This window comes from Crassostrea angulata, chromosome 4, assembly GCF_025612915.1.
Source record: "Crassostrea angulata isolate pt1a10 chromosome 4, ASM2561291v2, whole genome shotgun sequence".
Taxonomy (NCBI): domain Eukaryota; kingdom Metazoa; phylum Mollusca; class Bivalvia; order Ostreida; family Ostreidae; genus Magallana; species Magallana angulata.
In genome coordinates this window covers 7476171-7497212 of record NC_069114.1, presented here as the reverse complement: position 1 = coordinate 7497212, position 21042 = coordinate 7476171, and the positions used below count along the sequence as shown (strand labels likewise).

Here is a 21042-nt window from a genome sequence, read left to right as displayed (position 1 = left end):
AAATAGAGTTTATGAAAGACAGTGGCACTAAATAGATACAAAGCATTAAGTTTTCATTGACAATTTTTATAGATATTCCGATCCGAATTTCCTCTATCAGTTTTCAAATCTGTACCCTCTTTTGATTCAATTTAACAAAAATGGGTGATGATAACACATAAACATTTATAATATTAAACTATTTATATTGACCTTATTTTGTTTGCATAAAATTTATATGGATCAATGGTCAAAATACCGGGTATTGAGATATGGTGACTTCTATCGTTTTTAAGCATTTTTCAATATTTTTGTAGCGTGTGCCATACGTTTATCTTAATGAAAAAGTGAGTTAAAACCAACAGAAAATATGCAAAATTATGTTAACTTACAAATGCAATCTTAACTTTGATATTTTTGTAATATCAAAATTATTTCAGTGAAAATTTAGTCAGAATTTCCACTTTTTTGCTATAAGCCCAATTTCGTTTAATTCCATAATATAGTAAAAAATATTGAATGTTATGTCAATACTAATTCATTTAATTAACTTTCCATGTTTAGAAAAAATATTACTTATGACATTGAACTTTCTAACAATCCGAATTTGAGAACTCAAACCCTGAGTAAACAACATCCTTAAACCTTACAACGCCCTGTCTTGTGTTATGAATAATTGTAAAAGGTCTTTGCATATCATTCTACACAAAGATTGTAATTTTATCGATAGATTTAGATGGACAAATAACATTTAAATATAGCAGATTAAAAAACAAGATTGTGATTAATACAAAAATAGATTGGACCTTTCTATTTACAAAATTACTGTCAGTCGAAACAGATTCTAGTTATATTTGAACATTTATATAATATTAAATCACAAATCATAGAGCGCAGTTTATCCTATGAAAATAAAAACAAATGATAACCATTATCAATTTCTCAACATCATTACTTAATACTTAATATTGTTATCAAGGAAATAAAGAAAAACATGCACTGCTAAATTCAGAATTTATAATCCCCTTCCGGCGGAAGTATACAGATGAAGAAGCGCATCTACAAAGAAGTGAACTTTATACTAACGATGTTGTTGTTCATGTAGTAAAAGAGGTGATTGATTTCACAAAATTTGACACTAAAAAGCAAAATTATATAAAATGCAAAATCAAATTTTAACTGAAGAATGCTTTTGAACACTTAATGTCTAGGTGCGTTTATGTGTGATCAACACCAACATTACCTATGTTAAAAAGGTTAGTGTTAATTCTGATAATGAAAATTAATAATAATTGTGTTTGCTACTTTCACTTAATTCACTGGTTACCTTTTAACGTGCATTTGTTTAATTATATAGATAAATATGATTTTCAAGTATTTTATAGATTTTAGAAAAGAAACCGAGCTCGCTCACAACAACCTCTCTCTCTTCCTTCCAATTTAAGTAAACTATCGCGAAAAGGTTACACAAAAGATGGGTTCTATTCAAACCCCCCTGTATTTACCTTTCAAACCAAACAAGAGCGTTGGCAAAAGCAATTAATAAAATGTGTTTAAAATGAATGGATTGGTCGCCAGTAGTGTGGATCTTTATACTCGTAAAGCTCCGTATTTTGTCATATTAATGATGAACAAACAGTTTGATTAAAATAAAACTAATACCTCGTTCATTGATTGACAATTAATCAGGAACGCTACGAATTAAAAAATCGGTTCCGGACGAGCGATTCGAGCCATTCTCCTCAAACTCTCTGTTTTTAGAACTCATAAATACAATTATGTACCAAATTATCGTGACAGCTATTACGTTAAAAACCAAACTGCGTTGTTTCTTCTCACCTTTGCTTCGTATAATCGGAATAGAGTAAAATTGTCATCTTATTAAAACAACTTATACGGGTTTTCTTTCTTTTTATTAAGGTGGTGTGGGACATTTGTCGATATTAATGTGGATTAAAGTACATTAAAATCAAAAAACTTTCACCGGTTTAGAATTTTCAAATTTTACACTATTTAACCAAAAAAATAGTTTTTTGAAATTTTTTGGAGAGGTTGAAAATGTAAAACCCCCAGCGGGATTCGAACTCATGACTTACAGATTCGTACTAAACCCTCTAACCCACTGTGCCACGCTGTTAGGTGATAATATTGAGAAAGAAACTACTTATATGATTAGACTTCATTGTATTGTTTATTTCGATAAACATAACGTCACAACATGGAGTCCCATACCACATTTATTCTGCATAAGCAAAAATTACAGTTAAAAAAAAATACTTATCAAAGATCTCTATGTGTGTACTGAAATACCGCCACTTGGACGAGAAACCCCAAGATTTTATTATATACCCTCCGGCACATTTTATGTGCAAGAATGCCCTTTTTGTCAGAAAGCGACTTGACTGTATTTAAAGCTCCGGCGCTCACGTCTTGATTGGAGCGGTACCAATCTAATTTCATTGAACTGAATAGCAAACATGCAATATATTTTATTTCCAGTAGATAAGTGACGACGATTAACCCTCCGTTTGGAATTAAAACGCATATTCCTCCGCGGGCGACCGCGCTGCGAAAAAAAAAAACCAGAAATCGACCGGGAATTTGATCGATCGGATAAAAACGGGTTACGAAGTCGAAAATTCCATAAGAACCCAAGCATTGCAAATGGTTGTCCAAATAAATTGCTGTCAGAAGCGACATCAAGATGATATATATGTGACTGTAGAACCAGATGATTATTTTAGGAAACAACGAAATTACAACACACGGGAGAAATATTCATCGGATTTTCCAATACACGTACCGTTGTCAACCGCGTTCGATGTTTAGTCGTAATCTTTTCCCGTCTCCGGCTGTCTGATATCTTGTTTTTATGTGTAATGGTATAACTTTTATAAAATCCTTTCAAATCGATGGTCCATTTTTATGGGGTTGATTAGGGATAGAAATACCCCGTTTACCTAAATTTCCACCGAGTTTAATTTTGTAACAATGCAAATTCATGGTCTATATTTGAACATATCACTTGGAATATTCTTGGGACTAATTTCACCAACAAAGCAAGGTATTTAGCCCCATTCCTTTAATGGACTTACTTGTTTACCTAAATTCAAGCATGGAAAATAGCGGCATAAAATTAATCTTAGGAATTTTACCAAATTCTCCATACTGACAAATGTTTGCTATATATATATATATACACCACATCCCTACTTCTTATCAATCAGTGATAGGAAATGTGCACGCGATTGAGATGAACAATACTGAGACTTTTATTGTTGTTTTAATTTATTATAGCTTATTGGAGGAGGGGTGATTTCGGATGGAAATTATACGTTTGAGGATTCGAAGGGTTAATATTTCAGGATAAAAGTAATGAGCATATTATTTAAGATGCGATACAGATTGATCAAACACTTGAGCATGTAGCTAAATTTAGACTGTTTGTAAATCGTACGAAAGAGCACCCAATTTCAGTCTGTCGTGAAGTAAAAATGGCGCAGTTGAATATTATCGATATCCCCCGGGCAATATATAATCAACATCAGTGTCCCCTCGGGGATTATTGCAAGCTGTTTAGCAATTGATGCGCGTCATTCTTTCGCCACTTCCCTTCAGCACAATACGTTCAGAAAAAGAAGGAAGAAGGGAGGGCAGTCGACATCTGCTTTTAGGGCCTTTTTTATTGGTTGACCCCCCTCTCTCTCTCTCTCTCTCTCTCTCTCTCTCTCACATACCAGAATACATTGTAATGAAATTTTGTAAGTAAACCGCTTTGGACAATTTTATTCTCTCATTAGCATAAATGTTACAATATTGCTTAAGACAAATGTGACTAACCCAATATTTGCCCTAAATAACTGTTAACACCATGTTTATGATAACTGAGCGAACAACGAAATGAACCGCATTTATAAGAATACAATATTTAACCAATAAGGTTTTTTTTAATTCTACAGTGCTACCTTTATATTCGAGTTCATGGTTACATGAAATTCAATCTGTTTTCTATTTTTTTTGTGTCGAAAATATATACCAATAATCCGTTTCCGCAATCATTGTACACATTCGAGTTTTACATGCAGTAACTATACTGGTTTTAATTTAGGTTTTAATCAAAATTCTTTTGAACGAACATTCAATCCCACATTAAACACACCATTTTTAATGGTGCCGATTCTCCCAATTTTATTAAAGCCCACCTCTTACTTTTCTATCTGAAATACAGTGATCGCTGTAATCTAATTTAATATAAATTATATAGAACGAAGGAAAGAAAAAAGAAATTCTGAAAGTTGCCGCAGAACTTCCGCGTCTAAAGAGCATTCGTGGACTCGATTCCTCAATTACCTTCATTACACCACAACAATTCAGCTATATTCTTATCCCCAATTTTTTTTCCTTGAGGATCTAGGGGCACACAAGTCATCAACAGGGCGCTAATTCTGATTCACTTTGCCACAGAATCCTATGCGTGCTTTACTTGATGACAGGCAACTTCGAAAATCGTGACCATAGATTGCAGCAAACCCGCAGGGGTATTTCGAGAAAGCGAATCGAACGCGCCGAAGGGGTTAACAATAGACACTTTGTTAGAATGTTCTGTGCATCTAGGCAAGTCATTTCCTCGGAGGGTTGGAGTCTGGTGTGCAGCACGAGAGGGAAGCGGGGTCGATCTTAAGCTATTACCATTTCAGCATTAATAGGAAATAAGAAACTGTAAAAGGTCTGACGCTCTGGTGAGCTCCATATAAATGATAATTTACATTATTTCTATTGTTTTGGCCACCAGACAAGATGTAAATTGGGCGAAACGAGAATTACAACAAGTTTTGGGAATACGGTATCTAATTGATTGTATGGCGACTACTGTGGAATCATTAAATTTCATTGGGGGGGGGGGGGGCAATTTTCGTGGATTGCTTAAATTTCACAGGTTCATGGGGACGTAACTTCGTGTATTCTCTAAAACCTACAAAGGAAATATCACTTTAATACCCTAATTTATTAATTCGTGGAGGATGTTAATTCGTGGATGAGAGGTAACCACGAATTCCACGAAAATTGAGCCACCACGAAATCTAATGATTCCACAGTAAATTGTCAGAATGCTATGCCAAAATCTCTATTTCCTGTATTCTTTAAACGTTTACCGGTATACATATATATACAGTGTACATGTATTTATACATGTCCACGTGTATTTCTAATTGTATTTCATAACAATTTCTTATCTTTGCATTTCCATATACATTTCTTGAAGCGTAATTTAAAAATCATATACGGCAGAGAGAGAGAGATGGGGAGAGAGAGAGAGAAAGAGAGAGAGAGAGACTTTGCAAAACACATACTGTAAAAAATACAATCATTATCCAATGCCTTTAGGCCGCGTGACTGGGAAATCATTGTGGGAATTGTCCGTAGTGGTGGGGAAATCGCCTTCAGAGTATGAACCGACTAAAAGAGAGATCGATGGTTCAAGAATTCAACTCCCTTAGTAATGTAACGAAACTCTCCAGAAAATGTCAAGACCTAAACTATCTTAACGCATCCACATTTTATAACCAAGTGTAATGGTAACATTTGGGATAGCAGTGGCGTCGGAAGCAAATTGAAAGTGGGGGGCTAAACTAATCTTCAAAAATCTTGACAAAACCTAATTCCCAAAATCATGAAAATCCTAATCCGTGGGGGGGGGGGGGGGGGGGGGGGGGGGGGATACCATAGTACCAAAAAAATAATTCTTATCTTCCACAATTTTTTTCCCCAAATCATGAAATTCCTAATCCGTGGTGGTGGGGGGGGGGGGGGCTAGGTATACCTATAACTCCAACTTCTCAGTATTTCAATCTTTTCAAGGTAAATTTCAGATCAATTATGCTTGCTGCGAGAAAAAGTGGGGGGCTGAACCCTCTATTATGCTATGTGTCTAATGGTTACGTCTAACTTTGCAAAAAAAGTGGGGGGGGGGGGCTAAGCCCCCTAGCCCCCCCCCCCCCCCCGGTTCTGATGCCTATGGAGAGGGGAAAGGGACTTAGGTAGATATCATATCATATTCTCTATTGCATTCAATCCATGTTACATAACCAGTCTACAGTTAGCTCGATTGCAAAGTCAGCTTTAAGACAAACACGTAAAGTAAACTAGTCATCTACATTTTGAAGTTGTTTTTATAAAATCAAATGTAGATCTATAACTTAGAAAAATCTTCTAAACAGTTAACCGTGTCACATACATGTACATATGTCGCTTTTTCTTATAATCGGGAAGATATGAGAGAGAGAGAGGGAGAGAGAGAGAGAGAGAGAGAGACTGTAACAACGCATGACAGACATGTTTTTGTCGATGTCTGCTGATGGTACAATAGTACTAGTTTACTTACAATAGGTAGGAGTTACGACTGATGGTGTGGCATTGTTCAAAATATCGGAAAAGTGACGTTAGTGATACATTTGATGCCCATACCGGGACGAAATGACTAGGGAACAGATGTTTGAGCTATAGATTATCGCGGGAAGCAGCCCGCCATTGTTGCAGCCATCCGGTGTATTGCCGGTGTCATCTCGGTTCGGGTCAATAGCGATTAACACTCAATACTGATCTGTTTACTTTGTAAAAGATCAAGACGCCCCCCTGTGTTAATGATGCACAGTGAATTTGATATCAGGACGCTGTCTTAACGTAAACTACAGGTAGATGCCAAATGACAGCTACATTTTGTGTCTGTTCATTTACATTAAAAACTTAGCTATTTGCACGAACTTTCATTGATAACATTTATCATACAAAAAAAGGTGCGAAAGTGAAGTACAGTCCATTGAAGTAATTCAATCATGAATCGTTTTTCGAAGCATTAAAAAAAATAATACTGAAAAAGCCGAAATCAAATTTGAATTAATGAAAAGTATCGACGCCATTGGTTTGATTAAAATGAAGTGAAGAATGGTTTGAAATCTTGATGCACTCTTTTCTCCTGTAGGGCTGACTTATTGAGCCAATATCTTCGATACCGAGACTTACATACTGTTTTGTTATATTTTGTATTTTTTTATTTTTTTTATTTTTTTTTTTTGTGTGCATTAAAAACCTTATATTCCTCTATAGCGTACGCACTCCGTAATCCACTACCATTTCCTTTGAGAGATTTTCTCATTAAAAAAAATCAGCAGAAGAAAAAAATCCTTGATGAAATTAAATAAATGAATATTGTATTTCAGGTTTAATAATCAACAGTCTTCATATTTCTAATGGTTTTCAAATGAGCTTTATTCTCTTGAGAGTCAATATACGGAATCTGAATGTTAAACCCGCTCAATTCTAATGACCGCCTCAAAACAAGAGCGATCATAATCAGAATACACAGATAGAAGGGTTTTATTATTGCATTCTATTTCATCGATATTGTTTATTCCTTTCACCCTAGTCTTTATCTTATTTTGAGAGCTCGGGATCGATATTCCATACTATTCGGAGTGCGGGAATGAATTAAAACCTCATCATCGTTAGCATACAATAACCAAGCAAGCCGCCGAGGACAGAAGTCGAGGCAAGACGACAGCAAAGCCAGAAAAATTAAATGTACAGCATTATCGCCTAGAGAAGGAGATGCCCTTATGTGCTGGCGTATTTGCATTCTTATTACACAAACACCCAAAGATAAATTCCGGAAATACATTTGCTGTGCTGTCGCTAAAAAGGAACGGAATTGGTTCTATATTTAGATCTTTATTGGAAATGCTTGCTCTTCAGACGCGGCTTATCTTCAACAGGGCAAAATCAAGATAGCTTGTGATGTAAAGTCGTCAGTTAAAACTGAGTGCGTATACGTCTGCAGGTCTGTCGTTTAGATAGCGGCCCGCCACAGGGGGCAAATATCAAACCAAGACAGGGAGAAGTCGTCCACATATTCCCTTATAAAAAAAAGTTATAGACTTTATTTATCAAAATCTTAGCGATACAATGTATGTACCAAATTGTTTTTATCATTTTCTTCTCAAAGACTATCAATTTAGGTAGTACACATTTAGTAAAGCGGATTTTAGTCAAGAATTTCATTTCTTTTTCCATTCCTTCCTTAAAGTGATCCATTTTGTAGTATATTTCCTCGTTTGGGCTGAATTCTGAACTCATAATTCAATTTGACGAGGTCCGTAAGCCGACGAGACTTATCGACTGGATGAACCCCCAAGGTGCCGGAAATACGGTCAGCCTGACCTAATATAGCACCATTTAGAAGCTGTGAACCATCACATTAATTAACCATATGGCCATAAAACCTGATGAATTTATGCCGAAATATTATTAGTTGTTACTCCATAAAACCTGACTGTCGAAAACCTACGCCATCCCCAACTAAGAGAGAATGCATGCTACATTACCAACTCTAAGGTCAATGTATTTAAAAAGACAATGATGACACTATTATAACAAAAATATTAAAAGAATATCTACTTTAGAATACCTACGACTAGAAAGGGAAGATTAACATATACTTTGGAAGACGAGTACAATTCTTTTTCATAAGTTCTTTTGATAAAAAATACTGGTAATTATTATATATCTACTGTATGTTTAAGAGTACAATAAATTGGTATAGAACATGGTTGTATAAACATACTGAAAATATCAATGAATTAGGAAGTTTGGTAAATATATATAAAGAAACTTTTGTTGAAATATTATGAGTGCTTTTAAAATTAATTCAGTGAAGCTGGAATGCATTAGTTTTGTAATACTAGTACATGTATATTGTCAGTATTTTATAGATATTCTCTGTTGAAGTTGTGTATATTTCATTCTATTAAAATGTAATTTGATATGTCTGGTAAGCCAGTGACAATAAATAAAATCTAACTAAAACTCAATATTAATATAATTTCTGTCTGCCCTCTCCAGCAGATTGGCTTGTTTTTTTCAGAACTCTATTCTATATCAAAACATTTTTTTTTTCATAATTAGATAAGGGTTGTTTACGAAGCCTTCTTCGATTCGCGATCAGAAATACTATAGCACTAATGCTGAAATGAAGTCGCTGAATGCGGATGTATTTTAAGTAGTGTATGGAGTAAACTGATCAATAAGTCAAACTCCGGCGTATATATGCACCAACATTACGTCAGATGTGTGGGAATCCTACCCTAGCGTCAAGTACAAGCGCTACATTTCAACAGACGATAAACACTTATACCGGACAACTTCACGTACTTTAACCAGACGATAGCATCACACCGCATCATTAAACCGTCCACCGCCATCTCAACCAACCAGAAATTATCTGCTAACATTTCAACAATCAACTACATTACAAATAGAAAATTATCCGGTTACATTTTAGCATAACAACAGCATCATAACCAGAATGTTTCTGCTTACGTTTCAATAAAACAAATGCATAACAAACATGATTTATCTGCGAACATTTCAATAAATCAACTGCATAACAAATAGAAAATTATCCGGTTACATTTTAGCATAACAACAACAATATAACAAGACATGAAATTTTCAACCCAATCTCAACCAACCAGAAATTATCTGCTAACATTTTAACAGAACCCCAGCATAAAACCGTCAGAAAACAGTTCAACACCATTTCAACCAACCAGAAAACCAGCATAAAACCGTCTAAATCATTCACCGCCATCTTAACCAACCAGAAAACCAGCATAAAACCGTCTAAACCATTCACCGCCATCTTAACCAACCAGAAAACCAGCATAAAACCGTCTAAACCATTCACCGCCATCTTAACCAACCAGAAATTATATGCTATTATTTCAACAAATAAACTGCATTGCGAATTGAAAATTATTCAGTTACATTTCAAGATATCAAAACATTACAATCAGAAATTATCTACTACTAATTCAACAGAGCAATTATGGTATTTCAAAGAGAGAATGTCTGCTAAAAATTTCATCAAAACCAAAGCAGTTACAGTGTATTACAAACACTCGTCTAACTAATTCCATGCAGAAATTCGTTTTTGATTAATTTAAATCTTTCATATTTAAGGTAATCTTTCAGACAATGGCATTTTTACATTGACAAATCCTGAGATTCAGTCTAATCGAGTCAGCACTGTCACAAACAGAACACATAATGAATCCTCAAACCTCTTCGAAACTCGCGCAAGATTTACCACAAACCAGAGTTCCCAGTTATAAAACTGTAAGGAATGAACATACTATTTTTCTAGTCTTGTGCTGCAGATAAATAGTTTTAATGCAGTAGCTTTTGAGTGTCTAAACATTAAAATTTTGATTTTAATTTTAAATTACCATGTATTTTTTTCAATGTCTTAAACGACCTGAAATAAAAAATATTGTTTTTATCTGTATTGGTACCCGGAATTTGGATAAATTGATAATATGGTGGTAAAATAATTTGTGTAAGAAGATATTTATGGTTGTATAGATATCATTGTTGAAGAATGCAAGATGTCGAGGATGTTAACGATGTCTGTAATATTGATAATGCTATTATGACGACGAGAACAGGGTGATGAATAATGTTTGCTGCTGCTGCTGCTGATGATGATGATGATGATGATGATGATGACATTAATGATGATGTCATGACAATGGTAAGGGCTGTGGTTGATGATGCTAGTCGAACTTAGGCCCATTGTAATATCTCAGATTCTTCGGAGTTCTAGATAATAATCGTGATGGTAATAATGGTACATGTAATAATAATTGGAGTTGTGGAAATGATACCCTTAGATTTATGATGGATGATAAAAGTTGAAGTGGTGGTCATCTTTGTAGCACAGGTACAGGAAAGGAGAACATGACTGAAGTCCCACATACCTTGAAAGTCCTTCCTGGCTGCACTAATATTGGTAACGATATTGGCAATATGTCCCAAAACAGTGGCAAACAGCAGGAGACCAAACATCATTTCGAATATTATGAAAACGTATTGCTGATTGGTTGCTGGCGTTGGCAGGTTACCAATCGTCGTGAGCGTTAGTGTACTCCAGTAGAGTCCATGCAGGTACGTCCGGAAGACGTCATCCGTGTCTTTGGGTATCTCCCACGTCCTGGAATCTCGGTCAAGTTTCGTTGCAACGATATAATACAGACACGCATTCCAATGAAATAAAGCCAACAAATAATGCATTAACGTCGCAGTCCTCATAAGGTTCGGATAATTAGTATGTCGTTCAGTTCGGTCTAGAAATGCCCAGAATCTATAAACTTTAACAAGTCGAAAACAACGCAAAATTGAGCAAAATCCAATGGAGAGATAAAGAAAATCCAGTGGCAACAGACACAAGCAGTCAATGTAGAAGATAGTGCTATTGGTATAATGTATACGGAGTTTAGTCGTGTCTGTTTGTAATACCCCGTCTTCAAGGTAACCCGTGCGGAAGTGGAAAGCCACGTCCAAAATGTACAGCAAATCAGCCGTATAGTCCAGAATAAACCAGAACGCCAAATTCTCACTACTTATTTCTCGGAATGCAAATCGGTAAATGATCACCCAAAAGTTGTACAGGAATGCAATACTGACGATGGAGGACCACCAGTAGGCGAGCCGCCCTGAGGGGTCAAACACAAAGGTCCAGTTACACCCATCCCGGTCCGTGGAGTTCGTGAGGGTCTCGAATTTGTCTGTTCGGTGACTCTTTTTGCCGAACTTCTCTTCGATATCCTTTTTTCGCTGTTTGCGCAGTTCCCTTGGCGTTATTATATCCCCTGAACGAACTTTTTTCAACAGTTGCAAATCTCCGCGTGCTGCGAAACTCTTTGATCGCGCCTTTCTGTCTATGCGCGTACCGAACAGATCAAGGAGGCTATTTTTGGACGTAGACCGTGATTTTTGCTCAACTGTTTTGTTGGAGTAGGCGGGGGAAGATAAACTGATTCTCCCTGTTAAACTGGAAGAACTCATTCGATCTCCCACAATCCTCCACCTAGAATGAGGATTGTTAAAAACCCCGGAGTTGGAGGGAAGATGGCGCGGTCCATTTGCTGTTTGGTTGGCCATCTTTTCGTTTTTGTAATCATCGTTCGGTAACGGTTTCTTTTCTTTATTTATGACGGCTATTTCCTCTTCCACATTGTCCTCGTCTGTATGCTCATCTGTTTTTGCACAGGGTGTGTATTTCACGGTGACACCAGAATCACTAGCGCGCTTGCGTGCATTCAACGTAATAGACATCTGCAATTCGAGAAAAAAAATGTTCGTGTCTTCTCCTGATTATTTGTTTTGCATTCCGTCGCTATTTGCTTAGCATAGTTATCATATTTGATGCATCCAAAGCGTATTGAGTAATTCACTGATTAAAACAAGGACGACAATATTTTTATTTCTTCGCCCGAATGATAGTTGTAAAACAAAAACAACAATATATCAGCCCGGCTAAGCTGCAAGCTTTGTTTTCTGATGACTGTCAACTTGGATAAGGAAATAATAAGCGCCGCAGCACCGATGACAATTAAGTCAGCAGCCGATTTCCGAATCACAGGCCAGATTTTAGAGGAATTCCATGAGGAATTCACCAGTCTCAGCCTGGATTGGCATTTGAGGTAAAGGCGCTAAATTTTCCGGACGACTCTGTGCTTTGGAAGTATTTGAAACGCACACAATAGCCTGGAGACATATTCTTTTATCAGATCATGGTGAATAATCCCTGTAAAAGAGCTTGTTTGCACGCAATTCTGTCACACGCGCGAGTTTGTCGTTGAACTGAAGGGAGTCTTCGGTGGGAAGTTGCACACTTCGTGTAGTAACGTAAATTCAGTGTCCGCTTCCTCGGCAACATATGGTGTTTTCTGAACTAAGTCGGTCGCTCTTTTATCGACAAAACCTGCAAGTCTTACTGGAAAGGCTAAATTCTCCATTCAAAACACCATCGCATATCGGCAATGCGCCGGTCATTATTACTCGATAGTCCAATAAGTTCTGTAGCTGTGTTTGTATCTCTGTATCTCTGCATAAAAAAAGGTTAAAGGATTGAGAATTAATGGGAGGTTTGTGCATATACTTGAGGTAAAACGATCGGTGATTGTTGTACGAGCGGATTGAACACACCACGTCTATTAATTGTCAATATAACAGCGATGTCACACGCTTGTTTGCCGAGTTGAAGTATCGACAAAAATTTGATATACGATGAAAGCCGGCCCATTGATATATACCTATGCAGTTTTTTCCCCTCCGGATTAAAATTCACTATACGGTATGGGTTTTAACTTCTATAAAACGGTGGTTTGCTTATGTCCTTTACTTGGAAAATTTTGCGGATTTATTACTTATTTATAGATTAGAGACACAATATTAGAGTGGCTTTTGTTCTTCAGCTATGCCATCCACAACAATGAAATTATTATATCTTTTCAACCTACTCAAAATATTCACAATATGTACGAAATGACGCCCAAGTTTGTAGATGAATAGGGAAGATATATATCTAATAGAAATCTACCCACATATGCAACACAGACTTTAACTAACTAACGCCCGTATATGTTTTATCGCTGGGAGCCATTTCTAATTATAATCGAAACTTTAATACAGACGATCAAATTTAATGATATATCGGGGTAACAGATGGTTCGCCATCACTCTGTTCTATATCCTGAGCTCAATCCCATTCTAGAACTTCCTTATTTACCTTAATATAAACAAAAAACCAACAACAAAAAATTAAGAAGACCGCAAATGATTTTTCACATCCATACCCTACACCTGGTGTTCAGTAGGAAAATTCTGTGTTAAATTTGCTTAAATGTCGAGGTAATTTTTATAGGCTACATTATTAATCTCATTTAGAAAAATAGTTAGCTCTGTGATAAAGATAAAGAAAAATATAAAATTAAAAAGTTTTGCAATTTTTATTTACCTAATAAAAGTTTACGACCAAAATTATGATATACCCAAAGCTGTTAATCAATTCTAATGGTTAGTGTGTTAACCATCCACAGTCCTATAGACCGCTGTAGTACGTTTGATTTAGTGGACCCGAACTGCACATTGCTGTTTAGATAACTGCTTTAAAATTCTTTTTTATTTATATGTTTGTGTTGTGGGAGATGTGGGAGATGTTTTAGATATACCGGTAGTCATTTTGACAGAAATGCGTACATGTAAGTTTGTTGAAGATCGACATAGATAGATGTTTTATTTCAAATCAATACAACACCTGTAAGAATTTTTAAAAATATATATATGGAAGACCCCCTCCGAAAAATATAGAGAGATAGAGCATGCTTTTTTATCATCTCTCGCTAAGGACACTGTAGTTGCTTCTTCTAGATATATTTCTCGTACATAAGCCCTCAGGATAGTAGAGTTCTGCTCACACTATTTTTGAACCGCTCGCAGTATTACGGGACCGCTCGTACTATTACTGGACCGCTCACACTATCACTGGACCGCTCGTACTATTACTGGACCGCTCACGCTATCACTGGACCGCTCACACTATCACTGGACTGCTCACACTATCACTGGACCGCTCACACTATCACTGGACCGCTCACACTATCACTGCACCGCTCACACTATCACTGGACCGCTCACACTATCACTGCACCGCTCACACTATCACTGGACCGCTCACACTATCACTGCACCGCTCACACTATCACTGGACTGCTCACACTATCACTGGACCGCTCACACTATCACTGGACCGCTCACACTATCACTGCACCGCTCACACTATCACTGCACCGCTCACGCTATCACTGGACCGCTCACACTATCACTGGACTGCTCACACTATCACTGGACCGCTCACACTATCACTGGACCGCTCACACTATCATCACACTATCACTGGACCGTTCACACTATAACTGGACCGCTCACACTATCACTGGACCGCTCACACTATCACTGGACCGCTTACACTATCACTGGACCGCTCACACTATCACTGGACCGCTCACACTATCACTGGACCGTTCACACTATCACTGGACCGCTCACACTATAACTGGACCGCTCACACTATCACTGGACCGCTCACACTATCACTGGACCGCTCACACTATCATCACACTATCACTGGACCGTTCACACTATCACTGGACCGCTCACACTATCACTGGACCGCTCACACTATCACTGGACCGCTCACACTATCACTGCACCGCTCACACTATCACTGGACCGCTCACACTATCACTGGACCGCTCATACTATCATCACACTATCACTGGACCGCTCACACTATCACTGGACCGCTCATACTATCATCACACTATCACTGGACCGCTCACACTATCACTGGACCGCTCACACTGTTAAAGGACCGCTATGTTTTATTGATATTTTCCGCAGTTTCTGACTTCCCTTGATAAAACTGCGTCGGAGGTATGAGGATCGAGATAAAAGAAGATCTAAAATATGTAATGCACTTTGTATTGGAATATAATACTTTCATGGTAGTAAACCTAATAGGTAATTTGCTATTTGATAGCGACTATTTGTAGATGATAATTTATTAGAGAGGATTATGAGATTAAAAGTTCGTCATTGTTAATAAATTGATATCTCTCTCTCTCTCTCTCTCTCTCTCTCTCTCTCTCTCTCTCTCTCTCTCTCTCTCTCTCTCTCTCTCTCTCTCTGCAAAGCAATAACCTGCATCTAATACCCAGCTTGGTCCGCGTTTGAATTTTATGGAGGCATTAAACACAATTACTATCTTTATATTTGTACATTATTTTTTTCTCTGCCTATAACGAAAGTCCCAGGTGTATGTCATAAAAAATTACCATGCCAATACGTTTAGTAAAACAAGACTATTATCTGGTGGTTACACGAAAGGAAAATGTCCCGGGGGAACCCCAACCCAAGTTTATAAATACTATGCCTTTGGATTATTGCCAGACTTTAATTTTTTAAGGGGTGGACTCATCTCTCTCTCTCTCTCTCTCTCTCTCTCTCTCTCTCTCTCTCTCTCTCTCTCTCTCTCTCTCTCTCTCTCTCTCTCTCTCTCTCTCTCTCTCTGAGATACAGGGATCCCCGACTTGTTTCGTCAAATGACAGTCAGAAACTAGAATAATGACGTTGCAAATCTGGAATTGCAACTGTCATCCGGCATTTTGAAACGGAAGCTGGCAAAATGCCAAAAAATTGGACTTGATCTTGATAATTGCATTTCTTGTCTTGTTTAATAAAAGGATCCCGAGATAACTAGAGGGCGTGTACATTGTTCAAGTAAATGGATTTCTAGGAGCCGTTCACACAAGACAGATTGTATATTAAACCAAATTCCCTCTCTTTAAACTGTCAATTGAGATCATGCTATAGTTATTGACCATAAAATCAATTTTACACTTTTGGAGGGAAAAAAAAATCCTTTCCTCGGGAGGGCTGGATAGTCAATGCGGTTTTTTTTATATATTAATCAATTATTTTTAAAACTTTAAGTTCATTTGTAAGGTAATATATAAACCATTCAGTATCCCTAAACATTTTTTTTTCCATTTCGATTATGATAACAATAATTGTTGATAATAATTATTAAATAAAGACGAAAAGTTGATTCATGAAATTTCCAATATCAGTGTACATATACGTGTAATGTATTTGACATTTCAATTGGCTTTATAATAATAAATCTACCGGTAACCTCTATCTAGCATCTACCTTAAATATAGAAATAACATCAACTTTGAAAGTATAACTGAAGTAACTAAAACATAAAAGTCTTGGTTTGTACCAAAACTTCACGTTAAAGCAATATGAGCTGTATTTTTTAGAATTTTATTTTGCTGGAAAAACCTGCTAGTATGCTTAGTCTGCATGTAACTTAACTTGTATAAAAAATACATGTATCAAGATTTTTTTTAAAAATATTTAAAATTTTTGTCAGAAGAAAGATTTTTCTTCTAAGGAATATTATATATAACAATTCAATTTTTGTACAGAACGACAAAAATTCAATTTTGCTTCAATTACGGTTTATTAACGGCTTTTCCAACAAAACTTAAGGCAACAGAGGTTCAAAAACCATGATATTTTTGTCATTGCATGTATAACATTTTCATAAAAAATTAAAGCTAATATTGCTTTAAAAAACAATTGCTCAATAATTCCATACACTCACTTGTAAACATACAATAAAACATTCATTTCCTCTGTAAATATGGAATAAGACCATTTTCTATCATATGTCATTTTAGTTTCACTGTGCGTACTTTCATTTATGCGTTGGTCTTTCCAATACTAGTATATTGACGAATTCACTGCTGAAAATTTCCGCCGCTTAAATGAATTACTGTCAACGCTAACAAGAGCTTCCTCTAATATTATAATATGTAAAAGTTTCCATCGTTTTTTTTTTTTTTATAATGACCATTTCATGAAGCCTTCCCTGGTTCCAAAACTCGTGGCGAGATAAATAATTACATTCTCTCTCTCTCTCTCTCTCTCTCTCTCTCTCTCTCTCTCTCTCTCTCTCTCTTGTAAATTATATGTATGTTTATCTACTGTCAAAATTTCAACCACTATTTATGCGGACATGTATTTCTTGACCTTTGATACTTTTGTGTTCATAAGTAAACATCACTACTTATGTACGAAAGCGTGTTCTAAGTTTTCAGAACTTGTGCCTACTCCTTTTGTGTTCACCATAAAATAATTAAGTACATGTATGATCAAACCACCAAAACTCTCTCTCTCTCTCTCTCTCTCTCTCTCTCTCTCTCTCTCTCTCTCTCTGATTTAGGCGCAATTCATTTTCTTGTTTGATTTTCAAATTAAAAGCGTAGAGCACCTGGTGTTTTATTCACTTCCGGTGTATTGATTGCTGGCTGAATTTATTCCTCTCTTTATAAATTCGTCGAGTTAATTAGACAAAATGAGCGAAATCCCATCAGACCAATTTAGTTCAATGGAATTTTATGTCAGTTTGGCTGAAACGCCCTTCAAATAACCTTTTTACATAATGAAATATATTTGCGTTTTGTCCTTGTGTTTCTTTCTCTCCATTTAGTTCTTTCACTCTCAAGAACAATGGGAATAAAACTGTTATTTATTTTGTGTATATCTCCTCGTTAGTTTGACACTATATAAATTAATAATATTAATTGCTTTTTTTGTTTTTTGGGGTTTTTTTTAAACGAGATCATTCATCTTTTGTAAGTACCTCGATTTAAAAGCATCGATAGTTCTACAAATCAATATATAAAATTGATTACTATGAGGTCTCTATAAGAGAACGGCATTCGTCTTCATGCCTGACTTTTGACAGACGGGAATTCTAATAAGCAGAAAGCTTTAATTTCGTCACCGGAAAAATTGCCAGAAAAGGGCGTCGATGTAGTAAAATTCCGTTAATTTTCACATTTATTTTTGCTTTTACGCTAAAATCGATTTTTGCTCGCCATCACATACACAGGCGGCAGTCTTAACAAAGTTAATAAAGCCCTTAACAAGCCAAATACGGCGTCTATCTCGTCTCAGTTTAATTTTAAGTACAATGAAACAACACTTCATTTAATTTAAACGCTTATTAACGACTTACTTGTTTAATCCTTGAACTATGTTGAAAACACTTTGTAGATGATTCTATCAACAGTGTTAGCGACAATTTCCTCCTCGTTATTACAACTTCCTTTTTAATCCATTGCAATTCCTCCCGAACCTACCACAGCATAAGGGACGTATGGAGATCTATGAATTCACAGAGCCATCTTGGTCAATACTTCCTATTTTGTCCGCGTCGACAATCACTCCAATAGGAAAGTAGAGAGAGTTGGTTAGAGAGAAAAAGAGAAGAAAAAAATCAGTTCTCGTGACTCCGAAAATAAATCCAGCGTGATTAGACCCGGCGCACGCGGTCCAGAGAGTCCAGCACCCAACCCGCAGACGATCGACCAAGAATGGCGCCAAATATCGCCCGAGAATTGCGTCCCCCGCTCCGCTGTCGCCGGATTCTCTTGGTCCAATTTTTATTATTCACGGAGTCTGATTGGGACTTTCTGCATTCATCATACAAACCTACAAAGAATCTTGCCTGTGTGTAGAATCTGGGATAAGTTTGTTATTTTTGATATCGATTTTTGACGAGATCATTGGGGGGCCGACTCTCTTCCAGCTTCTATCGATTCCACGGGCCTTCTATCATCTTTGTTTAAGCCTTTTTTCTTCTTTTGGGAACATACTCTGGTCCGGTGTCGGGATTTTTCGGTAGTTCACTCCTTTATATACACGCGTCCGAGTTCCGTGTGTCCGGCCGGCGGTTTTCCGTGGAATCTAGGCACACAGCTAGGACGCCAGGACTCGGGGTAAAACCGACCCTCCCCTGGGTATTTCGTGGTATCGGAAATCTAGTAATTACCGGTTTAATTATAGATGCGTACATTGGGAGACACGGTTGCCGTTAAACACTAATACATGGACCAGCGTAGTGAAACAGTGCATGGATTGTGTATGACCTTGGATGATTGAGGCCCGGGCCGTTATGTGGTCGCATTGTCGCTCTCGATATCTTGATGCTTCCGATGAATATATCAGCGACTTAATCTCCATTGTTGATCAAAGAAATTGAATTCTAAACTACCCTCCGAATGATGGAAAAATCGTTAGTGCACCCGAAAATTTCCAATATGAAAGGTGTCATCTCATCTTTATGTCCGTCATTATTCCGATTTTTAACGGTATTCCAGATTGCCATCAACGATCGGGGGCATCTATTGTTGTTTGCCGTATATGTGAGAGATTTATGGGTATCAGTTTTTACAAATTTCTGATATTGATTGATGTAGTTTTGATTTATATTCAATAATAATCTCAATAATTATAGGCCAGTAATTTCGAATGAACTAGAATTTTTATATTCCCTCTCGGTTGCATGGTTCCTTTTTTGAATTCGCAGATTTTAAAACTTTCGTAGACTGAAATGAGAGAGAGAGAGAGAGAGAGATTGGCAGATTGGCTTTTTATATCGTACACATTTATGTTACCAAGTTATATATATTTTAATGCTTTTAAAAAATATTATTAAAATATCTGATGTCACACATTGCCAGTAGAATGTATCAGTAACGATTTTATTAAATGCCTGAAAAACTCTAGCTATACTAACCAAACACAATACTAAGTCCCTGTGGGTTTCTTTTTTCAGGAGATTTTGAAACATTTTCCTCTAATTAAAACACATTAGTAGACAAGCTGTAAAAAAGAAAGAAAAAAATTCAATATTTTGATATACTCGTTGCATCAGTTTTAAAAACAATTTTATTTTTACGTCGTTTTTGCATACTGTTTTTGTCAATAACATATAAAAGAATGTCCAAATATAAACTTTTATAGGTTTTAATAAAAAGTTAATTTATGTTCTGAGTTGGGTAGTCTTATTTTTAATGCAACGTATGTGTATCGTTTTTTAAGCATATATATATTTACATTTTAATATACATTTCTAAGTATAACTACATCTGTATCATATTAAAACCCATTTCTCGTTTGACATTGTACGTTATGCAAGGCAATGTATAAAACTTTTTTTGCTCTCAATATATTTGGCACTATAAAAAATAATTTGAAAAATAATATACCAGTAATACATAGCAATAAGATTATTTCATCGAATTAACAATATTTGATCCTTTGTTAAACTCCTCAGCTGTTAAACAGGACATCAGGGAATCCCATTCTACATTCCTTTCTTAGGATTAAAGGTGTTGAAATATTTAAATCTGTATTTTTATTTTTAAATAACATTTTCATCGCTTTCTATGTATCGCACACATTTTGAAATTTTACCGATATATTTCAGAGTACATGTATTTAAGAATATTGTGAAATAAAAATTATGCATTTTTCTACAGCCATATATAAATTGGGGTAAATATTGAAAATTGTATTTTAGAATATATTGTTAAATAAAAATAATGCATTTTTCTACAACCATATATATGAATTGGGGTAAATATTGAAAATTGTCTAAATTTGAAATTTAAGAGCTTTATTGAAGACCACATCTTGCACTCAGAGCTACACATTGATTTTTTATTTTCGTAGGTTAAATTCGTCACAGTGCATTTTGTTGAAATCATCGGGGTGATTAATTGTGTCTGCAAACTTACTTTTCACACC

General features: G+C 36.2%; 1 protein-coding gene across 1 annotated transcript in view; it reads right to left on the bottom strand.

Moving 5' to 3' along the window:
- Positions 1 to 19746, bottom strand: part of LOC128181547 (cyclic nucleotide-gated channel rod photoreceptor subunit alpha-like) — a 39351-nt gene extending 19605 nt beyond the window's left edge. The window contains exons 1-2 of the mRNA XM_052849987.1: positions 18467 to 19746; positions 10791 to 12919 (exon numbers count right to left, since the gene is read on the bottom strand). Of these exons, the coding sequence (XP_052705947.1) occupies positions 10791 to 12147 (1357 nt within the window). The 5' untranslated portion in view covers positions 12148 to 12919; positions 18467 to 19746. The remainder of the gene's footprint in view (positions 1 to 10790; positions 12920 to 18466) is intronic.
- Positions 19747 to 21042: the final 1296 nt, after the last annotated feature.